This window comes from Cygnus olor, chromosome 7 (genome assembly GCF_009769625.2).
Source record: "Cygnus olor isolate bCygOlo1 chromosome 7, bCygOlo1.pri.v2, whole genome shotgun sequence".
Classification (NCBI taxonomy): Eukaryota; Metazoa; Chordata; class Aves; order Anseriformes; family Anatidae; genus Cygnus; species Cygnus olor.
Genome location: NC_049175.1, coordinates 36,560,937 through 36,586,532, shown reverse-complemented (window position 1 = coordinate 36,586,532; position 25,596 = coordinate 36,560,937). Strand labels below are relative to the sequence as shown.

General features: G+C 41.2%; 1 protein-coding gene and 1 long non-coding RNA gene across 6 annotated transcripts in view; one reads left to right on the top strand and one right to left on the bottom strand.

The window, feature by feature from the left end:
- Positions 1 to 16,041, bottom strand: part of MGMT (O-6-methylguanine-DNA methyltransferase) — a 169,856-nt gene extending 153,815 nt beyond the window's left edge. For 3 of the 5 annotated variants that reach the window (XM_040563086.1, XM_040563088.1, XM_040563090.1), the window contains exons 1-2: positions 15,875 to 16,031; positions 5,350 to 5,393 (exon numbers count right to left, since the gene is read on the bottom strand). In XM_040563086.1, coding sequence (XP_040419020.1) covers positions 5,350 to 5,373 — 24 coding nt within the window. In that variant the 5' untranslated portion in view covers positions 5,374 to 5,393; positions 15,875 to 16,031. Of the gene's footprint in view, positions 1 to 5,349; positions 5,394 to 15,874 lie in introns of all 5 variants that reach the window. The other 2 variants (XM_040563087.1, XM_040563089.1) reach the window with 2 other exon arrangements.
- Positions 16,042 to 16,217: 176 nt separating this feature from the next.
- On the top strand, positions 16,218 to 19,719 carry LOC121072886. The gene is made up of 3 exons (XR_005821430.1): positions 16,218 to 16,420; positions 17,493 to 17,609; positions 17,812 to 19,719. It is a non-coding gene; the product is annotated as an uncharacterized LOC121072886 (long non-coding RNA).
- The last annotated feature ends 5,877 nt before the right edge of the window (positions 19,720 to 25,596 follow it).

Below are 25,596 nucleotides of genomic sequence, written 5' to 3'. Positions count from 1 at the left end.
GCCGTGCTCTTCGCTGTCAACCACTGATCTCTGTACAGTTTTATCCTATTTTCAACTTCTGGCTGGCACATTGTACCTATGCCATTAAAATACGAAAGTACACACTAAAACAGAGTTAAAACATACAGCTCTCTCGTATTATGAATTACGGTAGCCTGGATCTTCTCCAGTACCTTGCAACACATGCAGAGGTTCTCTCAGTAAACCCAACCCGGTTAAACCCAGCCTGTAACTTCAGAGGTGTGAAAACCAAACCTGTTCTCATTTCCTGGCCGAGGGACATTTGAAAAGGGAATGCTAGTCAGCCTAACCAAATCCAGGGTTAGCTTAGGGTGACGTAACGAGTTCTTTACCTTCCAAAGTACCCATGCCATAAAAAACATTAAGGTACAGAGTCAAACTGCAGTTTGACCATATACAAGCCTATATTTAGTAGTGGCACAGTAGCCACTAAAAAATCACCCCTGACAAAGTGAATCACTCTTGACTTATTAGAAAGTGTACTGCACACAAGCCCCTGACAAAACAGAAGGAAACGCGTTCGTGCGCACAGACAGCAACGTTTGCTTCCTACAGCATTTTAAAAGTATTCGACAAGAGCAAACACATAATTCTTTATTAAACAATCAAAGGCAACAAGAGCAAATTTCTGTTGTCCCATCGTATTATATTACTAATCCTCTTTGGATGGCAATCAAAAGACCCCGAAATGCCAAGCTATAAAAGTGCATTTCCAAGCAGCAGTAGCCTCTGGCTCTTTGGCTAAGTCTTCAGTCGGCTGTTTTGGCAGACAGGAGTTACACTGGTCTGTCAAATGGCAAGTTCCCAGCGTACTCACCAGGGCTACCTCAGACATCTTTATTTTACTTAAAGGATGATATTTTAATTGTAATAGAATTAATTCCTCTCCTTTAGAAGAGGCAGGTGGGTTATTGCTATTGTATTCCAGGCAACGTTCAGTTAGCACATTTTTCTACTTCATCTATTGTTCGCATGCCAAGCTTTGAGACATTAGTATCAGGAGATACTTAAACACATGACCTTAATGGACTGTTTAAACAAGAATTCAGCTGTACTATTTCCTACAAGTATGTACTGAAGCCTTTTCCTGAATCTCTCCCCCCTGAAAGTAAACAAGCACTTTCTGTATCCTCCCCTAGCTCTTACTTATGTAAGAAACTTAAATGCTATGAATGTGCAGCAGCCACTGCTGCGACAATGTAGTTTAAAAGATATGTACTGCAGAATATTTATGTCATTTTATATCCGTAGCATGAAGCTAAAATGAATATTTTGAAAATAAGTCAAATTTCTACATGCAGCATTCAAGTAAAGTACGAAAGCATGATGTTAGTAAACTATACACATCAGCGGTTACAGTGGGTTGACATCCAGGTTTCAAGCTTGAGTCATGACATCTCCAAGCATCTCGGTGCCTAGTAAGAAAAAGGAAACGAAACAGCCTGCCTTAAGCTTGGAGGCTCCCAGTTACTTTAGGATATGTTTTTGAAATGGTGGGTGGTGAGATAATACAATGAACTGGAGCAGAAGTGGACAAGAAATGGAGCGGCATGAAAATGGGGAAAAAAAAAGAAAGACAGCTCAGGGCAAGATATTTATGTAATAAGCAAATTATACCACAAATAGCAAAGACAGAAGCCATAACTGTATCCATTCCTTGTGGTTTGAAAGTACCTGTAAATCCCACCAGCAATCCCCTTGTAAGCCACACTACTTGCTGTATCTGCCATGGGATGTGGAAGCATGTTGTTATTCTTACCATACTGATGACCTACAGATGGATTAAGCCCCTCTTATTTTTAGATTGGGAATCATATGCCAAAAGATTCAATTAGAAGCACTGGGCAATGCACTACAAGCAAAGTTATACTTTGTTCAGTTATTCACTGTTTTAACATGCAATCACATGGCATAAAACACTAAAAATAAAGGAATCTGTTCCCAAACAGGTGAAGAAACAAATATCATAATAAAGCATCAAAGGTGAAGAATATGATGAAGAATATCTAAAATTAGAAGGTCCCCACAACTGATACCTAGTTGTTACTGGTTTGAGTTTTTAAGAAGTCTCACACAAAGGAAAACTAGACATCATGCAGTTCTCTGGATTTTGCAGAAGTGTTCATCGATTAAAAAATAAGAAACTCAATATCTTAGTCAACATTTTACAATCTATTCTGTAATTACCAAAGTACTGAGTGTATAAGCGTCCCTATGTGCACTTTTTAATAAGAGGTGGTCATACTTTGACACATTCAAGAAACACAAAATCTAGCTAACAAAATTAGCACCTGATATATATGCATGCATACATACAGAAAGACTAAGTGCACTCCTGTTACATGGTTCAGCTGTGTATGTAAATATATGGCAGCTACGCTAATACAAGGAAAAGAGATGAAAGTTTAATCAAATGAGACCTGTATCAGGTTCATCGGAATTGAAAATGGACTAAAAAATGAAAAAATCTAGCACAAGAATGACTTTAATATAAGGTAACATTTCAAATTTTTATCACCTAAACCCACAAAATTCTTGATCTGCTCCTTCTTGCGTTCTCTGCAGAGCTGAAGTCAGGACCAGCTAAATAAAAGATAATGCAACTAGGCATAACACAATAAAAGATATTACCTTCACAATGCATTATTGCTGCCAATTATAAGAATCACTTCAACTTAATTTCAAAGGCACAATCACCCTCAACTGTAACAGTCTCTTTTTTAAATTTCAAACTGTATTACATTAAGGCAATAACTCACCTTCCAGCTATAATATCAGTCTCCCTTATTGCAAAAATACATTTCATAAATACTTCTCATCGACAAGTCAAGCTAATTCAGGTTAATTTTATTGTATTTTGGTGCTATCTCACATTCGTGTGCAATTACCTTTATCATTTTATTGCCATGCCAGAAAGTAATCAGAACAATTATTTGAAAAAAGGAGGTGTATAAATTCTAAATCACACTTGCTGGCATTTTTGATAAAATAGCAGCTTTATCTCAGAAAGTGGCAGGGACATCGGATAAATCATGCATCAGTCAAGTGTAGCTGACCCCCAAGTGCATTGCACAATATCAGGAGTGCTTCAAAAGAAACTTTCCTACATAATCCATCATTCTTTATAATACCAAAATAGCTATACCTGAAAAGCAGGAGCTAGAGAATAATAACAGAATAAATCCAGGCAATATGAACAAAACCATTAATAGTGCTCCTTTTTAGGCTAAAGGAGAGTCAGGAATCTGAATTGTGTTCAAGAAAAGAATTTCATTGGAATTTTTAAAGTGAGTAGAACAGCTTTAAGCATAAATGAAGCAGTGATCTGTGTATTAAGAATTCACTAAAAATACAAATACATGTACAGAAAAATATATACACACAAAAGACAGGTGTCAAAAAACTCATACAAAAATACAGCATTATAGTCTTGTCATACAAAGTCTGAATTTTCCTGTCATTACCAATTTCAGTTTGATTCAGGACAAGTGTTTCACTATATTGAGAACAGAGAACAAAGCATTACGGTTAGTAAAAGAATTTGTTTATCAAGTTTAAATGTAATAACTACAAAATATCCAGAGAACTGAACGAGATTTAGAATTACATCTCATGAAATACAAAAAAAAAAAAAAAAAAAAAAAAAGCCACATTGTCATAAGAACACCATAAAATCCCCAAATTCCTAAACATACATTTCTGATGTATGCTTATGCACATAACTATGGTCACATTTCAGCCTCTTCCTCAAGCCCAACATACATCCTTGGTCACCGCAACACAGCTACAGAATCAGGGATCAAGTGAGAGACAAAACCAGCAGCTGTGGAGAATGTCCACATCTGGCTGCTTGCAGAAACCATTTTTCAGCACCCTGCTTAAAAACTGGTCAGCACGTTATGTCAGTGATTATTGATTTCTGCAAAACACACGAGCCGGGTATGTATTGTGTCGCACCAATGTGTGGCTGTGCTCACTGTAAAACTGTAAACTAATCACACACTATAAATATCACTATTCTAAAGAAACCTGAGCTACATTACATATATTAATATGCATCCAGAATGGGAAGGGGGGAACAGCAGCAGAGAGTCGAGGAGCAGTGGCTATGTGTGCGCTCCTCCTGCGGTCCCCATTGTAGATGGGGCTGTGAGAGTTCACATTTTACCTTAAACCTTCTGCCTTTCCACATACCAAAAAGGGAAAGCTCCCCTCACAGCTAACACTGCACCTTTCAACTAGAAGTGAGAGCGGGAGAAATGAAAAGGTTAGATAATAAATTATTAGTTTCATGTCACTTGCCGGCTATATCACACCTAGCTTTGAATGAGAGGGAACTAGGGGCTCTTCCACGTATGCCTGGTTGTTCACAAGATAATCAAATATTTCTCTGCAATTATTCAACGTACCTGCTACCAAATGTTTACAACTAGAAGGTACATAAATACAAACGCAGAGAAGATTGTTGAAAAGAAAAAGTGAAACAAGAATTTATTTCCCCCAAGAATTTAATTTCTCCCTCAACCATTCTATTAAAAAAATAATCTTTTAGGGAAAAGAGAAAGAAAATCTTCTACAAATGAGTAAAAAGACAAAATATGCCAAAATACTGCTTTTCTAAGCCACATTATGTTACACGAAGCAGATTAAAAACACAAGAGATGCCACTATTAAGACATTTTTAATAGTGATAGAAGTTGCCAGCAGGAATAGTTAGACATGCAAGTTTGATTGTACTAAAAATACTTTCCTAGAAGAGCATTACTAATGTTATAAAAGTAGCTATTCCACAGGAAAAAAAAAAAAAAAGTATTAGTATTTTCAAAGTTCATTTCAATTATTTGAAGACTATGGCTATTGAGTACAAATTTGTTGGTGCCTGTCTTTCAGTAAGGAAAATCATTCTAAATTTCTTGATAAACAGCCATACACTCTTATTTTACTACAAACAGCTATTCCTCTACATTTACCTCACTGAAGCACTAAGCCCCCAAATTAAGCATGCATTTATTTTTCTTATTTTTCATAAATGAAATTTATATTGGGAAACGGAAGCAAACAGCTAACTTAAAACTGAAATTGTAGCATTGTCCTATTAGTTTACGCTCTGTGGAAGATAGATACGTGATGAGGAAAGGTCCACTGATGCCTGTTACCAACCATGACAGAGCTACAGAGATTTACAATGCAGCATCAATCTTGTCAACTGAATCCTTAATACTGACTGCTGGACACTGGGGAAAAAACAAACTATGTTACGTGAACTCTTTTGTAATGCTGGACTCCTAATGTACACCTAAATGCAAGGCTATTTTACTAGAAACTTACTTTTGGAACACGCCTCGATGCCATGCTAGATGAAAGATCTCTGCCTGTAAGGAAAAAAAAAATCTTGGTTAGATTGAAATTTAATTTGAATACCAAGGAAGAATAGCATGTCGATTTGATCATTTTTCTTATAACTAGCTCTGTATCAGTTTTTTAACTAGGCTCTATTTTTTCAGTGTAAATAATATCAAAAGGGAGTTCGCTTTTTTTTTTTTCCCAAACAACCAGGAATTTTATGTTCTTTAGGTCAGCTTTGGTTGTTAAGAGTCAAAATCGACAGATGACACACTGAAGACTTCTTTCAATAACAAGCACTACAAAACTTTGATCTTTCAAATAAGAACGCTCTCTAAGACTTACTACTAACTTAAGAAATACTTGTACAGGCAGTAATGCACTTCTGAGTTATTTAGTGAAATAAACAACCTTCTATATTTTAGGAAATGACACGTTTTAAGAAATGAAAGCAAACAACTTACTCATATTCTGAGTTTGAAAGTACAGTTTGCAAAACGCTAAGAAGTACATAAAAAATGTTAACTTCAATTATTAGCACTGGAGTCTGAGATAGCAATATCATTTATATACCACTAACAAAAAAAAAAAAAAGAGTTTCTCTTTGAAATAAAGGAGAATTCTTATTTCCTTGGCATTTAGTTTTTCTCCTTTATTTTCTTTTCAGTGCTATTTAGTTAGGATCACTGCATCTCTGCAAAGATTTGCGATAAGCATTACGCTTTTGAAAAGCAAGGAGACTGACAAAGCTCAGAGTCCTGACTTACAGAGTTCAAAGGGAACTCCTCCACTTCAGCCAGGGAAGTCAATACAGGACAGGGAGATTAACTGTACCTGCCCATGACAAACAAAGACGTGACACCGATGACTGAGGCTTTCCAAGCACTTTGAAGCATTCCAAGCCTCAGCGTCCATGACAGGAATGAATTTACAGCCCCCTCCAGACTACTTACAAGAAAACTGTAATATCTAAGTTTAACACTACATCTTAATTATTTTAAGAGTTTAAAATTAAGATCCCAAATTTTATTTTAAATAAACTAAAAACCATAGCCTTGCAAGGTAGGGATTGTAAAGATCACTAATTCCATTTCTAACTGTGAATAACTCAGGCAGGCAAGCAATCTACTAATATTACTTAAGGCATCTGTGATAGAGCTAACAATAAAATAGCAATTTATTTCTATTGTCAGTCCCAAATTCGAACTTTCAAAAGACAAAGCAGCACTCAGCTTTTTCAGATTTTCCTGAAGGGTAAAGCTAAAACATTTGCCTCGAAAAGCAGATTTACCCAGAAACTGTTCTCTAACCTAGCCCAAAGTACCGAGAGCAGCAGAATGTGTGAGTCCAGCAAACGAAGCCAGCATCACACAGAGACACCACGACTTTCTGGCTGGCTGTCCTTCTGGCGTTCCCGTGCCACAGCACACGCTGGGAAGGGACAGGAGAGTCCCGCAGGCGCTGCAGCACCCTGGGGACAGCACTGCTGCTCCGCCGCATTGAATTGCCAGTCCTTTCCCTGAGTAGCTGACCAAGAGCATCAGGCTGAGAATTTAGCAAATCCCTTCTGATTCCTGCTGGTAACAACCCAGGGACTCGATTCAACTGAAAAAATGCAGTGCAATTCGGGGTTATTCATCTCGAGATAAATCTCCCAACACCACATTCTTCCTAAAAATTCAGCCAAATGTGATGTTTGGAGCCTATCAGCCCTAACAGTATCCCCTGAAGTAAAAAATTGGCAGGGATGGCCAAGCGCAGAGACCAGCGTGGGGGCTATGCCACGTCGACCGGGGCATGGTGCATAAAACAGGCCTCGGTTAGAAGCGTGCTGCTCCTCCACCAAGCCTTGCCATTCAGGACAAGTAACCCCCCAGGACCACACATCTTCCTGAACCTCACAGGAAGGCCAGGGAGCGGAGGAGCTGCCGAGATGGCACGGTCTGGCCCACCAGCACCCTGTGGTGCCGGCGGCCTGCCCCTGGGCCCAATACCAAGGCATGGAGGCTGGCCACCCGAGGGAGGCTCCCTGCTGCCTCAGCAGGATTGGGGAGACCCATGTCTTCCTCCAAAACACCAGCCTCCGCACCTCAGTAAGGTCTGGACGCATTTGTACCCTGCACTTTTGCTTCGCTTGCACCAAATGTTGAATAATTACCGTTTAACAGTTACTTAAGCATCACATACACCCCGTGCTAGCCTCCCGTGGAGCTGCATGTTTCAGAGCAGCCCAGCAGTCAGAAGGCATTCATTCATTCACTCATTCCTCCGATACAAGGGAAGGAAGGCTGGGGCCCCAAATTACAAATCATCACAAAAAAAGTAAGAGGGAAAGATAAAAAGGGAAAGGGGACTGGCTGCAGTAGTACAGACAGATCCTCTTTGCCTCAACACATTTTGGGGAACTCCTCGATTTGTCACTAACTGTATTAATTTTTTTTCTTTGGAAAAATCAAAATGCTTCGATCCATCTGAAAGTAATGTGAGGAACTCCCAAAGATGTGTTTAACCATTTTACAGGGTGAAAAGCAGGTAAACTTGGAAATAACCCCAAATCTGAAAACTGATCTCTACTGAAACTTATTCGAAGATGATTGTAGGTTTTCTTCCTCACCCCACAGCAAGGAAGCGCAGCTGAGAGCAACGCACTGCACTCTGCAAAGCACCTCTTTTACCAGCTGTTTATATGCTGCATGTAGGAAATTATGCTTGTAAAGCAACTGCAAGGTAAAACCTCCAGTGTGAGTCTGAATAAAACTAATGCATCAGACAGCATCTGAACAAAAATAATCAGTAACTGAGAGGCAATGACATCAAATGCAAGCTCTCACCTATAAATCACACCACAAAATGCTAGGGTATCAAAATTATCCTTCAGCTAGTTTAACTTCTGAATAGTGTTAGGGACATAACAAGCACTAGAACACCCAATTATTTCGCCAGGCTAGTTTGGAATATTTGCAAACCAAGACAGGCCTCGTCCTCCCCAACTGCTTGGCGGCCAGCCGTGCTCCCCCTAGGCCAGAATGCTGCTCCCACCCCGGCGGGCCCGAAAATGGTATTTTTGACCCGCTGCATCTGAGAATAAAAAATGATTTCAAGTGTAAGCAAACAGCTCATGAGGGACACAGTGTCTGGCAGAGAAACTATGCCTGACTGTGAGGAGATTGGTATGTGAGAGGAAAGGGGTTCCAACTTTAAGGACATGGATCCATACACCAGGCCTTACCCGAGCGCCCTACAAGCACCACAGCTGCCCGCGCCCTGCTGAGAAGTTCTGAAAAGCAGGCAAGGCACTGGGGGAAGGCTCGAAAAAATCTGAGCCCCTGGGGAGGTGGGTGGCTGAGAAGGACAAATGAACCAATTAAGTAAGAAGAAGCTGCATGATGCCTAAGGAGGGCTGGTGATTGATTACTGTTCATGACCTCTTTCTGCCCCAGGTTGAGCTGTACAAGTGTGTGCTTGTCCAGGATGGCTTCCTTCTGCTGTCAGGTGACTGGGGCAAACACAGCCAGTAACACTCAAGCCATGGTGATCACGAAGAAGGCCTGCAGCTACAGAGGGGAAAACCACACAAGACCATTCCTAAACTTCACAAGGCTGGGGAAGTTCAAAACATCACTCCAAAATGTATCCCACCAACCCTGCAAAGATGCTGTCTTGTTACTAGAGGCCAAGCTACGCATGAACATCTTTTGAAATTTAGTTGAAGGCACCCCTGAGGCTGATTCCAAGGCAAAGAAGCTGGTACCTCTTCTGAACGGCATAGGAACGACTTTTCAAATTCAACCATGACACCCCATTCTGAATCACGTACCAAAAACTGAGATGCCAGAATCACTGAACCTGCCTTGAAGACAGGAACCATATTGTCATCCATCACTTCACCAAGACGGTAATTTCCTCCTACATCTACAGATGAACTGAAGGGATTGATTCATGAGCAGAACTGAAGAAAGGCGAAATTTGTCCCCATCCTCACTGGCTAGCTCAGAGCTGCCTGACTGGGACCAACGAGCTCCTCCCTCATGCCTCCTTGGCCTTTTGGTCAGGAAATGCCCAAGTTTTCCAGAACTTCTGTTCCCACAAGGCTAGAGCCACGCTGACGAGCAGCCAGCGGGATGTTCCTGAACCACCGGCAAGACGAACAAATGTCTTCAGGTGCTGGTATGAGCTCCTCCATGGGAGGAGGTGACATGGTACAGGAAGTCAATATATTGTAGACCCACGGTGTGAGCATCCCACACCTTGAAATCCATTAACAGAAATGTAAAAAATAGTCAGAGCTTATCTCAAAAATCAGGTCCTTTAAGGGCCATGAAACATTTCAGCCGTATGGTGTTGATGGGTTAGAATGGAAGTCCTTGGGATTTAAGATGTTTTCCTATTTACTTTCACAGAACTCCAGCCTGAAAAGTATATGTGGTGGCAGCATTATGATGAGAACTCTCGGATTCATAAGAAGTATTTTTCTCAGTTCACCAACACTTAAATATTAAAGGAAGATTCTCCTTGAAAGAGAAGTCTTCAGGATCCGCAAAACTTAATAGTCTCTGGTTTTAGCACTAAAATTTAAAAACAGCTAATATATCAAGTCAGTATATGAATAAAATTCCATATGAAAACATTTAAAGTACATTAGATTTTTGGTCAAGATGAAAGACTGAAAAAAACTCAAGCAATCTATTCTAATTGGGTTCCCATGGTAACTGTACAATTGGGTTTTTCAGTATAACATCCCAAAGGCCCAATGCACACTTGTAAAATATACTTCAAACAGCCTGAATTGTTTTTACATTACAGCACTCCCAGGAAGATCAATTACTATACATCCCCACCCTAACTATTAGTGGCAGGAGATGTTAACACTATTGGCCATATTAACATAAGTCATGTAAAAACACCACATATCACCATCATTATATAAAACTAATTACACACTTCAGATTCATCAAACATGTTCTGAGTAATAAACGTATACTAGTCTTGTCACAAGATCATGTTTACTGAATGTTTGAAATCAACCCCAAATATATGCCAAACCATTTTGCTTCTTATATTGATTTCAAGGATAAACGGAATCAATCATTAATAATTACACTATAAGATGACCCACAGGGTTAATCATATTCTTAGAAACTCTGACTATGGAATCAAATATAGATACACAAAAAGAAAACTGAAAAGCATTCAAAACCAGGCTCTATATATTACCAGTGATATAAAATGAAGTTGGTGAAGACAAAATAGCACTATTATTCTACTTTCTGAAAAAGCACAAGCATCTATTAAGAAAAGTTACTCTCAGATTGACCACCTGGCCTTGTTTGTCCTGAAATTCAATTTCTGGAAATGCAATGCTGGATGCTGGCACAGCTTGTTCTTCCAGACATCAACTGCCTAGAGCCTCAAAGCTGAAAGGAGATGATGACCCATGCCCACTGCAAGCGGGATTCAAAACCTACCAATTCAGTTATAATTCCAGGAAAAAAAATAAAAATAAATAAAATTAAAACCAGTTTGAATAAAGCCAATCTCATTTCTCAGTCGACCAACCAGAACTCTTGCTCTTTCATGGACTGAAGAAACATCAGCAAATAACCAGAGGTATTTTTGCTGTCAATAGGAGATTGTGCAAGGGATTTCCCTTTTCTCCCCGCCCTTCCCACTACATTATATTTGACCACACTGAACTTCAATGGAGCAAGATGAAGGGGAAAAAAGTTGTTTATGAATTGTTTCTCCAGGACACTGCTCACAATCTAAAAATGTACCATCAACAAAGCCAGCCCACTGCTCTCAAAGCAAGTTTGTGTATTTCATGTGTATTTTTAGATGTGGGATATCCTATCTTGTAATTTTATAAAGTTAAACCAAAAAGTTAATCATTTAACAAGGCCTTAAGTTTACTTTAGGTGTTTATTAAAAGTTTAACTTAGTAACAGTCCTGTATATTTGAATATACAAACAACTGCAAATCATTTTGTTGTTTGCATTGTACTGACTCATCTAAAGCAGTTAGATAATTAAAATATTATTGGAATGCTAATTATGCAGCAGCAACATCCACAAGACAGCATTTACACTTGCTGTCTACGAATCCACAGAAGACCAAAAGCCCATCTCTTCAGTGGCCCATCTTCAACAGCACCAGCAGCATAGCAAGCACTTGGTGATTTTTTTTTAACCTGTCCACTGTCACGTCCCCCCAAAAGTGGGTTTCAAGCTTCCTGAGTCAGAAGTGGGATTTCGAAATGTGAAAGAAAACAGGCAAAGGGCTCAGTGTTTGCCCAGTTCCCTTGTGAACCCAAACCCAGCACCCCCAGCCGCCTGTTCCAAGATCCGTCACTCAGCTACACGCAGTGTAGTGAACAAGTGTGATCTGAACTGACGCCTGCTGCTTCTTTGGATGCCGTTAGTTCCTGCTTTTAAAGAGGCAGAATTACTCTGTTCCCCTTTGCTACGATAGTCAAGACCGTAGGCCCCTCTATCTTTAGTAGCAAAATATGCAATTTTGCTCGGAAAGCAGAGGGAAAATCAGAATCTTCATACCAATGAAATCCCTTCTTCCTCCTGGAGATTAACTTTAAGGGGGATTTATCCTGATGAAAATATTTGTATGTGTTGGGTGGAATGTCAGCTGCGGGTCCAATTTTTACAAGTGACTTGAAAATATACTTGAAATGATTTGTATTATTTAATATGACATAATATAAAATGGTACATAGTCCTGACAAATCAGGATAGGATGCTTTTTTACTGCAAAATAGTAAATGAGGAAACAATTTGGAAAAGGTTTAGCAAAAAGCATCAAAATAGTGACATATTTCCAAAAAATAATTTCACAATAACTCAATATCCATAAAACTGCAAAGCCACACAAACTTTATTGGCATTCAAATACATTTGACTTTTTTTAAACAGTAGTCTGGACCACACACGTAGATCATAATATCAGCAGTTTTAAAATTACATTTAGCATTTCTGGAAAATATTTCAATAGAGGTTTGATTTGTTTTTATTGTTCAGTTGTTCCTCTACCTGTGTGTTTAAATTAATGCTGGCCCACACGCACCACGGCTGGGCGATAATGTTAGCCTTATGGGAGAAAAAACTTAACACGGGATTTTTTCTTGCATCAGGAAGGTTTCCTCATTATACCTTCATATAAATTAGCAGAGCTGAAGTCCTTGCTAGGACACCTTTGCTTTTTTAATTATGCCATTAATGAAAAAGTTAACAGCCAAGACACATGCTGAAACCTGTCACTGCCTACAAGATTTCAGGCCTCCTAAAATTAAAACTTCATCCTACGTTTTCCCATTAGTTACATTCTCTTCACCAGTCCAGATATCTTATGAACACTCAGTAAACTAGAGAATTGCACAATCCGTCAATAAAGTAAGCGTATTTTGAACTACTGTCCATATGACTCAATTTGTCAGTAAAAACTGCCACCAGCGCTGCGCTTGCAGAAAAATGTCCATAAATGCATTATTGCGACTGGCAGATCGATGTCCATAATAAAAACAAATAGATTTAACAAGTGCTTGCTTTTACGAGTTATGCTATTGGTGGAATGTGCATTCAGCTTCACCCGTCAACTTCTGGGAATGGGCAATACAGACCAGGTTAGGTACTTGCTGACTTCACTAGTGTTACAAACAGGAAATTATTCTAACGCAGGAAATCTTTAAAAGTGTTAGAGTGAATACTAATGCCTTCAGGATGTATTTAGAAGTTTCACACATCCAGAATTTAACATTGTTCTGTGAAAAATAAAATGAGAAATGTTAACAGGTATTACAAAAAAGTTTTTTGTTTTTTTTCTTCCCCTGCCCTCTTTGTGGAAACGAAATTTAACTTAGGTCAGCTGCACCCCAGGCAGAATGGCTCACTGTGTCCTGAGGGTGATGTGAAACACCCCGAGAAGCCCCAACATCACAGGGCCTAAAATTTGTTCCCATGAAGCCGATGGTTCAGCTCTTACAATACCAAAACGAGAATGACCATCACAGCGGAAACCAAGTGTCATTGGCCCCAAGAGAGGATTTCATCCCTTGCATCAGAGATCAAGGACAAAGCTTACAGAGAAATTATACCACATTAGTCAGAACATCCGCAGGTAGAGCAGCTGGCATACCAAGGTTTAATTCATGAACATCAGTTCTCATTCCTCCAGATTCCTGACTGCATGCTGCTGTAGGAAAGGATACTACAAAAACAGTCATCCATGTCTTTGACACGTTCTGCTTTGGGTTTTTTACATTGCTGTTCCTTCTAATAGTTTCCCCTGTCACCAAAGTCAGTTTAAACAGAATTTCTTCGGCGCAGCCTTTCCATCTTATCCACGCTTCCCATAACAAACTCAGTACTTTTTCTTCACAAGTCCTTAAATTAGCCATTCAAGGAAACCCCGATAACCTTCCCAAAGGGCATGAGCTTCTCCTTCAGGCTATCATCCTTTTAGTGATGCCATTAACTGATTCTCTACATACGTTAAGCATTAAACAGTGGTGACAAGTTAATTACAGAGTTATCAAGAGATAAAGTAGTCACGGTAACACAAGTTGCAATATAACTACAACAGTTTCCTATAGAGCTTCTGTTCAGTTGCTGGTGTAATTGGTGTAATTAACTTGTCATGGATCAGAATGCAGATAGGAATTGCTAAAGCCACCTTGCAAGCTCACAGGGCTACATCTTTTTTCCTCTGAAGCTTGAGGCTTTTGGTAGAATTGTCCAGATGTGGTACACTTCTGTTTAAAAACAAAGCAAACAAAACTTTTTACTTGGAAAAACTCTGCCACACAGACTCACAGACCATTCCCAAGGAAACAAACAAACCTGGCAAATTTCAGAGAACTGTACCTTGTTAGACAGAAGTATCCTGCATTACAGGGGTGCTTAAAGGCTTTTGCCCAAGAGGAAATAAGCTTTAAAAAGCATCATAGCAGCCAAACGTGTATAAAGAAACCCAAGTTTATGGAAACTGGAGAGGGGCCTGTTTAAACCCCAACCCAAAATTAATACATGAAGTAATAACTCGTGTTTAGAACAAAATACTGTGTTATCTATGATTCTGTTCCAAGGCTACAAGCACTAGCCTTAAACCCCAAGCCCGGTGGTCCCATTTTCGCTAACCCTTCAGGTCTTGATCAAGACGCAGACACAAAGGCACTTCACCTCTGCTCACTGCTACCCAGGGAGAAACCTTCCCAAGGGGGTACCCATACAGGAGGGTGGGGAGAGCTGCTGGAAGAGACCTTCAGCCCACCTGACCTCCTCAGCGCTTCCACATCCCAGCTACTTGAGTTGGAAGAAAGCCCACGCGCAGGGCGGGGAGGAATTGTAATGCAGGAGGGCTCCCGCAGAAGATCCCCCATCATGGCTCCACTTAAGCTGTGTTTCCATGCAAGCGAGGGAGGACCAAAGGCCACAGAGGCAGTTCAGGGAGGGAGAGCTCCTACACCGCCACTCCTGGTCCCGCGTGCATTAGGGAGACAGGCAGGGCTTGGAGGCCAAAGCCTCCGTCAGGTTCACAAGGGAACCCTGTCAGCTGTGCAGGGCCCTCCTCAGGAGTCACGCCGTGACAGCCACCCCTAAGCTGAACATTACATCTCTGTTCGTAATGTGGGAGGCTTTAGTATGTAGAGGCTGCACCTCACCATTTAATAAGAGCTCTATTTCACAGAAATAAGATGCAACTCAGTAACAGGTTTTATTTGGGAGTCATAGCAGGAAAAAAAAAGAACACCATTCTTTACACTTACTTTGGTTTTAAAACTGCATGCAGTTACAACATTGTACCTGTTTTACAAACGGCTGTAGAGCTTGGCTTTTATGCCAGCAGCAAAAAAAAGACATTTTTATGTTAATATCAATGTGACATGCATTACTTTAGTGCAGTTTCACGTTGGCCTGATCCAGCTACGGGCTGCTGGCAGAGGGCAGGGCGCTGCCACCCCTCCTGCCCTCGCATCGCTCCATCCTGCACCTGATGGAAACCCAAAGAAGCGCCTGAGCTCCCGGCCGGGCTGCGCCCATGGTGAGCCCTGAAGGGCTCCTGCAGCACCGGGGTGCTCCAGGCCCCACATCGCTCTGCAGGAGGGATTTCTGCTCCTTCACTCCTGCTCCACAGAGACAAGCTTTAGAGCTGAGATCTCTCCACCAAACGTGCTCGGCCTAGCTCCTGTGCTGGCAGCCGAGGCCCCGTGCTGCCATAAAGCCACGCTTCTCCCCAGACGCCGCAAGTCTCAGGGCACACGGGCCCCGGGGAGCACACAGCGGCTGCAGACGCAGCTCCCCAGGCTGGCCGCGGCCAACCCCCGTGCCGCCGTCTCAGGGCGCGCAGCCCCCGGGGGGACCCGGCCCCGCCGCGGGGGGAGCGGCCCCGGCCCCGCAGCCCCGTGCCCGGCCCCGGCCCGCTGCCCGCCGCCATGAGCCCGCGGCTGCTTCCTCCGCCCCGAGCCGCCCCGCAGGGCCCGCGGCTGCCCGGCCGCCCGCGCACCTGCCGCAGGGAGGAGGAGGAGGAGGAGGAGAAGGGAGGACGGCGGAGCGCGGCGGCTCTTCCCGTCAGGCCGCGGCCGGGCAGGCGCCGTGAAACCGGGGCGGAGCTGCCCGGGCCGGGGGCCTCGGGGTGAGGCAGGACGGCCCCGGCAGCTCCCGCAGCGGGAAGGAGACGGGAGGGAGGCGCGGCAAGGCCCGGCCCGGTGGCAGGGGGAGCCCCGGGGGAGCCCCGCCGGGCCCTGGCCGAGGCCGCGATGCTGCTGCTCCGAGAGGGGCTGAGGAACCCCGCGGATGTCTGCCACGAAACCACGGCCTGCGGGCTGCAGCCAGCCCGAGAGGTGCCGGTGCACCTCAGCTCTTTGTGGGCGACTGCTGACAGAAATCTGCCGAGTCCGGAAGCGAAAACGCAGGCCTCATAACTGACGTGTCTCCAAGCGCACGGTGCTAAAGAATCACCCGAATCTGTCCTTTGCTAGTGCTTAGGAGCAGGGTGACGAGTGAAAACAGGCAACGGCTGACAGCATCAACATTTCAACTCATTTGCAAAGTTAGGGGCAAGGCAGGGACAAGGAACTAAAAGCAAGTTTGCCAATTTATTGTATTTGTCTTGGATTGGCAAATCCAATCTCTAAAAGAGGAGACAGGGAGGAGGAATGTAGACTGTAGATTGAGGTTTATTTGAGGTTGCACACACACGAAATACAGGAGAAAAGGTGCTAGCCATGTTTGCAACAAGAAACCTTTAATTTTCAAGCCAGAGGATCTTCCACTGTCTGAATCTTAATCTGAGTTATATCAGCAAAACATTTTACGGTGGTATTGTATGACTCAGAAGTTATCACAAAATGGAGGGATCCAATTGGGAAATATCAGGAGAAATTTAAAAACTCATCACAGAATCCTGGAAATCTATTTTTCATAGGAAATGAACACTGCGAATAAAAATGACATTGAGTGAGCACATATGTGTTAAATCTGATTCTAACAAATTACAAAATTTGGTCCAAAATGCAGAAGTTTCCACAGAGCAATTGAAAATACCTTTGGAATTGTTGCACTTGGTGCAGACTTTAAAAAAGAGCAACGAATGACACCAGTGTGCCATAGTACAAAGATACTCCTTTTTTTAGTAGTACTATTTTTAATGTGGCACCTAGTTTTCCCTTTTGTTTTCTGGTCTAACCTCAGTCTCTCAAGGAAATATAAGCAAGGAATGTTTGCCACCCCGTTTTACTTTCTTTGCCATCTACATAAGCAAGGCATCGTCCAGTAATCACTGCAGAAATTGATCTCAGATAGTAAAAATGTACGGTGCTTCCGCACCATCCTGCTAATTGTAACTCACAGATGTATCAATTTAGAACAAGATAGAAGTGATTTGTGAATCTGTGTGATCTATAAATTACAATTAATATAAAGAAAAATAAATTCAAATCTTTCCATATGAGCAGTTCATCAATGCAATGTCCTTTAAGCGACAAAGAAACAATATTATAAGAAAGGAGAAATATAGAAAAAGGTATTTCATGTTAGTAATAAGTTACAAGCAATTAGAGACTTCTGGTGCATATTTTCTGATTTTTTTATGCATTTATAATTAATTTCTGTTACCTTTACAGTGGCAGTTAGTGAACAGATTATTCAAAGTTATTACGTAACTGATGCTGTATGCTGACAAGAGAAAATAAAGCTTTCCAGTAGCTTTAATGAAGCCTGGATTAACAGTGAATTGAAAGGTACTGGCATTGTGTGCCCCATACAAGCGCAATGGCTTAGGTGAAGATGATCTCATCTCTAGATGAAAGATCTCTTCACATCAGTAAGCTGTGGACTGGATGGGATACCCTAGAGATGGTTCTTATTTTAGAATGTAAATATCAAATTTCTTAAACCCTGATCCTTTTTTTTTTCTATTTTTCTTTTTTTTTTTTTCCCCAGACATTTTGAAATCCAGTATCATGATGTGATTAAAAAGGAATATGGAGATTTCTGCAATAAGAAGTAGATCTACTACATGGCAAAAAAAATAAAAATAAAAACAAAAAATTGTTTAAAAACCAACTACTCTGAAAGCCAATTTCAGCAATCCCCCTTTCCATAATGATCATCAGTTCTCCGCCTGTCTTTTCTTCCTTCAACATACAAACAGAAGATAAGCTTTTAGGTCAGTCTGGACTGTTCCAGTTGAGAAGGAGCAACCTACTGACCAGCCAGGCCATGGCAGGTGTTAGTGCTGACAACAGGGCTTCTTAAAAAGAAACCTTAATTAGCACTGAATTCCCCAAAGGACTGCTTTCCCAGTAGACTATGAATACATTATTTCATTATATAATTAAATACTTACAGATTTATGCAATCTTAAAACACGTAGGAGATTCTCAGGCACATCCGCATAGGAGGTACAAGGAGCCCTAAACTCCTTTTTGCCTCTGCTCAGAGCTGTGTGTATCTGAGCCGTAATGGGGAGGTGTATATAGCTGCTTAATGCGTGAAATTGTGTCTTTGCCATATGCTCCTCTCCACTTCTGACCTGGGATTAGTTCAGGTGGAGAGCGTCAGATTGTGCTTCCACCTACCCTGTGAGTTGTGAGTGGCAGGAGAAAGGGGAAAGTGGCATATCTGGAGTAGTTCCGATTGACTGAGTTTGAGGTTCATTAATTCCCCCCAAGTATTAGTGAATGTTTACAATTTGAAGTGCTTTGGAAATTTCAGTCTGGTATTTTCTCTTTTAAAAATGAACTTATTTTACTTTGAAAATCTTAGCATGCTAGATTAAAGGGAAACAGGACTAAAGTGAATGAAATCTGTCTGTGCTGTTACGCTTTTCTCAAAAGTGGCCGGTTCCCAAAACTTTACTGTAAGTGGAAACCTTCAAAAAATATGTATAAATCTTTGCTAACTCCTCTCCCAGGTTGATCTCCTTTTTGCCTGAAGCATGGAAATTGATTATCTTTAATATGATTTTACTTTACATTATAACAGGTTAGAATAGGGAATGTGAAATATCCAGACTTTCTTAAAACCAGGCATTTGGGGCTTTGGCAGTGAATCCACAAGTTGTTTGTCTGCAATAGAAAGAAATGTTTCTGTACACTGGTTCAAACTGTACTGTGTTTTGACTTAATTGTCATATTCTTCTGTTAGCAAATGAGGTAAAACGAGTATTCCTTAGCAGTTTTCACTCTGCACCCAGAATTATGAACATGTTACTCAAATCTACACTAAGCCTTCTGCTGACCAGATTTTAATCTTTATTATTAATGCTGTTATAATTCCAACTACTGAACTTTTGAATTCCTTCCCAGTCTGTCCTTTAATGGGAAAGAGACTGAGAAGACTATTTCTAATTAGGTATATCACAGATCAACGACATCAGTGTCAGCAGAAGTTATAACCCCCCTTTTTTATACATTTAGGCCTGTTCCTCCTGTTGGTGTATCTTGTCAGACTTCCTTATTCAATTATCTATAAGGGCCACTAGGTCTTAATTTTCTTTGCCACATCCAGTCTAGTTCACTAACACAACAGCTAATGGGGAAATTTTCATAACACTGATATTGCAAGAATGTAAAGGATTTCTAAAATTCTTTTCAAATCTTGTCCCATGTCATTGTTTTTTGTTCAAGGCGTTATCTTTCAATTATTTACATTATTTGTTACTAAGTTTGCTGCTTATAACGTATTGCTCACTTAACGTGGTGTTTTCAGGTACCGAGTGATATTTACCCCAAGCTAAAACAACTTAAAGTTCCCAATGGATGCACAAAAAATGTGATTTGTTGTCAGGGTAAAACAAAGCTCAGACTAATGTAAAAACTTCAGGGTCACAGAATGTGATGGGATGGAATGGAGGCCTTTAAAAAAAAAAAAAGAGGTTTTATTAAAGGCCTTGAGATGTGAATTCATAAATGTTTCTGTCTGGATTAAATTCCTTGTTGAGGAGTAACCTCTGGAAGCATCTACCTTCTGCAACATCTGCTGGGGGAGAGAGACTCGGGCACTGGAGCTGTAACTGCCCTCTTGTTAGCCTGAGACAGGACCAGATGGAGTCTCAGGGAAGATGTGGTATTGGAAACCGCTATGATTTGGATCTCACTTGCAGTTCTTGAATTTCCCCCCGGAGAAAACTGTCAGATTGGAGCAAAAGCAAAATATATTTCTGCCTTTGTGTCTATATGACTTACTGAGTCAGAATCTGGCCTCGATCACTTCCTGTGCTCGTGACCTCCCTACATGAACCTCCTCAGCTGTGAATAAGCACAATAATGTAACCTTGTATGATTTCACTTGAGCAAGTTAATAAGTATTGCTTTTCACATTTATAATCGCCAGGAAAAAAAATAAAGTCTGAATGAAACCAGAAACTGTGTGATTTCGTTTGCCAGGACGCTTGCATTTTCTCAACAGCAGGGATGTGTCCTGCAAATTTCAATCTGGAAAGTTCACGTCAATGCAGATCTAGCTGTTTGGTCTGGGCGCGTTATGGGCTTTAATTGGCCCTGGAGGAGGGAGGGAGGGAGGGGTGGTGTGTGTGTGTGTGAAAGGCAGGCTGAATCTGGTTTCAGAATAGGTTTTAGTAATAGAAATAATCTCTTACACCAGACTTTTGTTTGCAGCACATGATGGGAGTTTGTCCCTAGATTTTAATGGGTGTGAAATGCTGATAAGCGTGTGCCCGGGCCACTGGAGCAAATGTGTGTGTGTGTGAGTGCAAGTGTTTCTGGGAACTCTAGAAGGAGTCAAATTTTGATGATGTGGGATATGATTTGTATGTTTTTCAGGGAGAGTAAGAAATGAGGGCAAAGAGGTAGTTCTGAAGAAATGGTTTTCTTCAGTCTGGGTAGGAGCAGATTGGACAGTTGAAGGCCTCTTTGTACCAAAATACGGAGACCTATAAGAATCATTGCTGATGGCAGATCATTCCCAATAGCAACTGAGATCATTAAAGAACCCTGCTACTTTAATAAGAGAAGAGTATTTTCTTTGCAAAAAATAAAAATAAAAAAAATGAACAGTCTGTGTCTGTGTCTTTGCAGTGTATCTCCACAATTCCTGCAATTTGAGGGAGTTCAGATAAAGATCTTTAGGTTTTAAATTTCCAGTCTTTGAAATAGTTTGTAACCCCTGCTATGACAGCTTTTTGTCTCCCTATTCCCCCAAAACATTCTCCAAGCATATTTTAAGAGTGAAAGCATAGACCCTTCTCTAAACAAACAAACAAACAAACAAACTAAAAAAACATCCAACGACAAAACAAACAACAACAAAAGGAAAAAAAAAAAAAAGAAAAAAGAAAAAACCCCAAAAACCCCACAACACAAAAAGTAAGCAAAAAGTCTGGATATATTGAGCAGGAATACAACTGGTTCCTGCTCTGGGAGAGGAAGGAAATTGGGTGGCTTGAAGTATAGAATTACTGGTAAGTTAAGAAAATGTATTTTAGTAGGCAAACCGTTTTCAGTGCTTATGAAGAAGCTTGGCATTGGGAAAAATATGATTTCCTGTAATCAAGGTGCTGGGAGTTGTTTGCCAGCCACTAATGCCTTTAGGGAAATCTAGTAGCAAACCGTGTAAATGAAAGGGATATTAGCAGAGATTGGCTTCATTTTCTTTAGGGCAAAACCATAAAAAGTTATGGTGTTTCATATGCCCTACTTCAGTTGGTTTAGGTATCTCCTGGCTGCCTTATTCCAGAATTTGCTGGAAAATGCTTTGACAGTATTGGTGAAGCTAACCAGTAAAACTTTTATCTGTTATGCTGCGGAGAAATTTGTGTGGTAAAAAGGCTTATAAATGTTAAATAAGAAGAATTTTTGGTCAATAAGGCCACTGATAAATCTCCTGTTAAATTAAGTGTGCCTGGAGTCCTATATTTAATGGAGTTTTTGCAGCTATTGCCAAATTCCAGCGAGGCTCAAGCATTTCCAATAATTATTACAGCAGAATTTACAGCATGTATTTTTTTCCTATTGACATACTAAACATATTTGCAATAGAACACATCCTTCAAGTGATCGGGTTATTGTAGCCTGCTTAGAGATACGCCCATCTTTGCAATCATCATAAATATTTTGAAAAACGTTCTTAATAATTTTGCCTTGAATGAAAATTCCTCTTCACATTCCTTCCTATGCCATGGGTAGGGGAGGTTGCCCACAATTATCTGTGCCATTGCGTTCACAGAACTCGCTGCATCAATTACTTTGTAGGGGCAGACTTGCTCCCAAATGAACCTGTGTGTTTACAGGGAGGCACGGGAAATTAAATCATGTTAATTCCTTTTGGTCTTTCTAGCCAAGCTGTGTCTGCGTGTGTAGGGGTTGTGTGTGTGTTTTGTAGAATCATGTAGTGTAGTCTTAGAAATGGATCCACTTGAAGTTGGTACTAACTTGCCTCTTGCATCAATGGAAATGGATATTATGATTGCTGTGTTGAAACGTGCGCTCAAATGCATTGGGAGTTTGATACTATTTTTCAAACTGCCAAATAGATAATGTCAGAACATTTCTGAAATGGGATACTAACATCAAGATATACTGCACCAATCAACTAACATCAGGCAAAGTATAGTGTAAAACTGTGGATGTAGGAGACTACTACAGAATTTCCATTTTCATTCCCTATGTCAACAGCTTTGTAACTTACCTAGTAGATTGTTTTATGTTTTCCAGACATATTCTCAGTAGACTACAAACACTACATTCAGCTCAGCCTTCAGAACCCAAAGAATTAGATATGCTGTAGTTTATGAAATGGATGTTTATGAAAGTATCCTTTGTTTGAATTGCTCAAAAACCCAACATGAATTCAAACTTTGACAGCGTAAGCAGAAAATAAGAGGGCCATAGTGATCTCCCAAATGTAGCCTTAACTATTGAGGTTCTCATATTGAAAATGCAATTTTCTGTCTAGATGTTTATGAATGTCTTCAAATTCCCTTTCATAATAGCCCCTTTTTGACAGGCCTTTTTCAACTCTGAAATATGAGAAGAAAGGTTGCTGCAGAATGTAGTATATGCCATTATAGGAGGTACACCTCTGTCCCTCAAGCCAACAATACTCTTTTGGAAGTCAATGATGATATATGCATGTGTAGGAGGTTGCAGAGCCTAAGATCCATTGCAGAGCAGCAGGATTCTTTTACTGAATCACAGTAAGTTCAGATGCTAAAATATGGTGTGACACTTTAGGGAGTCTGTCTATGTAAAATGCATGACTTCTGTGTGATTTTATAAACTGTGTGTATAACTCTAGCCTTGTGTAATCTTCAGAGTGCTAGCAAACCTCATCACGCAGCTGCTGAAGAGCAGTCAAAAATGTTAATATTGAATTACTCGCTACAGGTAGAAATGTGCCTGTTTTATTATGGAGAGTCTGCATTAGAGGGATCCGGTTCCCCTGGATCGCCTGTATGTGTTAACGTTGGTGTAGCAGAAATGGATGGCAGCAGTGCAATCAACACAATGGAAATGGACACACAGCAGAAAAATAGGCATGCAGCACAGACCAGTTGTACTTGTTGCTCACTTGCATTTTCACATTGTCCTTGTGCTTTCATGCAAACCTGATGGCAAGCAGTTGTGTGCTTGGGCAGCTGAGGGAAAGAAAAGAGCCCTCTAGGAGGCTGCAAAGTCAGACCCTTGAACCTCTCTTGCCAAGGTGACTGGTGACCCAGCCTGGGGTCCAAGCCGTGGTGTCTTGTGCTGATGAAACTGCTCAGTCCCAACCCAGAAAGTAAGAGTCGTTGCTGATGAATCCTGTGGGTAGGTAGGTGTGGTATGGCCGGGTGAACAGTGGCCACTGTCCTGGTGGTTAACACAGGAATAGTCATGCATATGGAGCTTGAGGAGTCACAGTTTTCTTCAGAGAAAATCACTGGCTACATAAAATGTGTTTTGAAGCTGATAAGAAGACTCTCACTGATTTCACTGAGCTTGATGTCATGTCATTAGATCATAAAAGATCAATTTTATGAAGATGAATTGCTGTTCCCAGATTAAAAAGGCTTTTTTTTTTTTTTTTTTTTCCTCTCCTACAAAATCATGAACTTTGGGGAAGCAATATGGTGCAAGAAAAGGAAGATGCAGATGTGTCAGCAACAACAGGGACCTGTGAGAGCAAAATGATACTCATCCTTGGATTTTGAACAGTCAAATCTAAGAGCATACTGAGTGCCATGCAAAATCCAGGAAGGCCATAAACAAACAAACAAAAAAATCACATCCAGGTCATTTTGGTGCTAACATGTTGTGAACTTATGTACATGGTAGATGCTAGCTGTATAATGAACTATCATGTGACAGAATACATTTTTCTTTGCTGAAGAGGCAGAAAAGAGAATGGTACCGATTTTCTTTTTTGTCTGGTCTCCCTGAGTGTTGGGAAAATTATCTCTTTCTGGGAAATACTGCTTTGAAGATGGTTTCAGAGTGCAGAAGTACTTGCTAGGAAACTGATGCGATCCAGCAGCAGTATGTTCTGCAGGAGAGTTGTTTGCTGCTACAGTGTTCTTATCAGTTATGCTTGTGAGACTCTGTCCCTGTCTTTTTCTCTGTTCCCCTGATCACTCTTTGCTGCCTTCTTTTTCTATGTTTTTTACCTTTCTTGAGCATCCTCTTTTCCAACATATTTTGCACAGTTCTGTAGTTAGTGTTCAGTCCTGCTTCTAATTATCTTATTGAGAAAGGAGCTGGAGACCAATGAATTTGTTGTCCAAATGCAGTATCCATTTTAGCAAAAATAAAATGTCCCAAATTTGGTTTTAGAGTGAAAGGAGAGGGACAAAGAATTGCCGTTTTGACAAGTCGAAGAAGTGGTTAATAATCCTAGTTAGGGATGTAAATGAACTACTGGTAGTCAGGCAGGTTAGAAAAGACAGGCTAGTAGCTCCATACCTACCTCCATTAAGAACGCCTATTTAAAGGGTGTTTCTCTGAGGGATCAGAAAGGCAAAGGGGAAGGCAGGAGGATAGGCAGCTCTGCCGAGTAGCACTACCAGCTAGAAGCAGGAACCCGATTCAGCCACAGGAAAAAGCTCGATTGATGTGCCACTTGAGTGCTAAATTAGGGCACTGCCTTTAATTCTTGCATCTTTTGTTAACATTTGTATAAAAATATAATGTACTCTGTTAGGTAAATAGGATTCTACAGTAATCTAAAGGGGTGTGAAAATGTTTATCCTCTTTTTCCTTTTAAGTGCCTGCGAGCCCTGCCTCCAGCCCTGCCTTGGTGCCCAGTGAGCATGTGCGGGGCCGCACCGCCTCCTGTTGTAGTACACCTCCTGCTGTAGTACACCTCCTGTTGTAGTACACCTCCTGTTGTAGTGCAAATGCCCACCCTCCTGTTGTAGTTCAAAGGCATCTGATGAAGGATGAGGGGAGCACAGAGGCTGCTCCCCGGCCACCAAGCCGTGTGCCATGCCGACTGATGTGGCGCTGACATGGGGTGCTTCCATGGCTACACCGAGATGGGCAAAGCTGTTCGTGGAGAGCAGCTCTGCAGAGAATGACCTGGGGGTCCTGGTGGATGACGGGTTGACCATGAGCCAGCAGTGTGCCCTGGTGGCCAAGAAGGCCAATGGGATCCTGGTGTGCATAAAAAGGAGCATGGCCAGCAGGTCAAGGGAGGTGATTGTCCCCCTCTGCTCTGCCCTGGTCAGGCCTCACCTGGAATACTGAGTCCAGTTCTGGGCTCCCCGGTACAAAAAAGACAGGGATCTCCTGG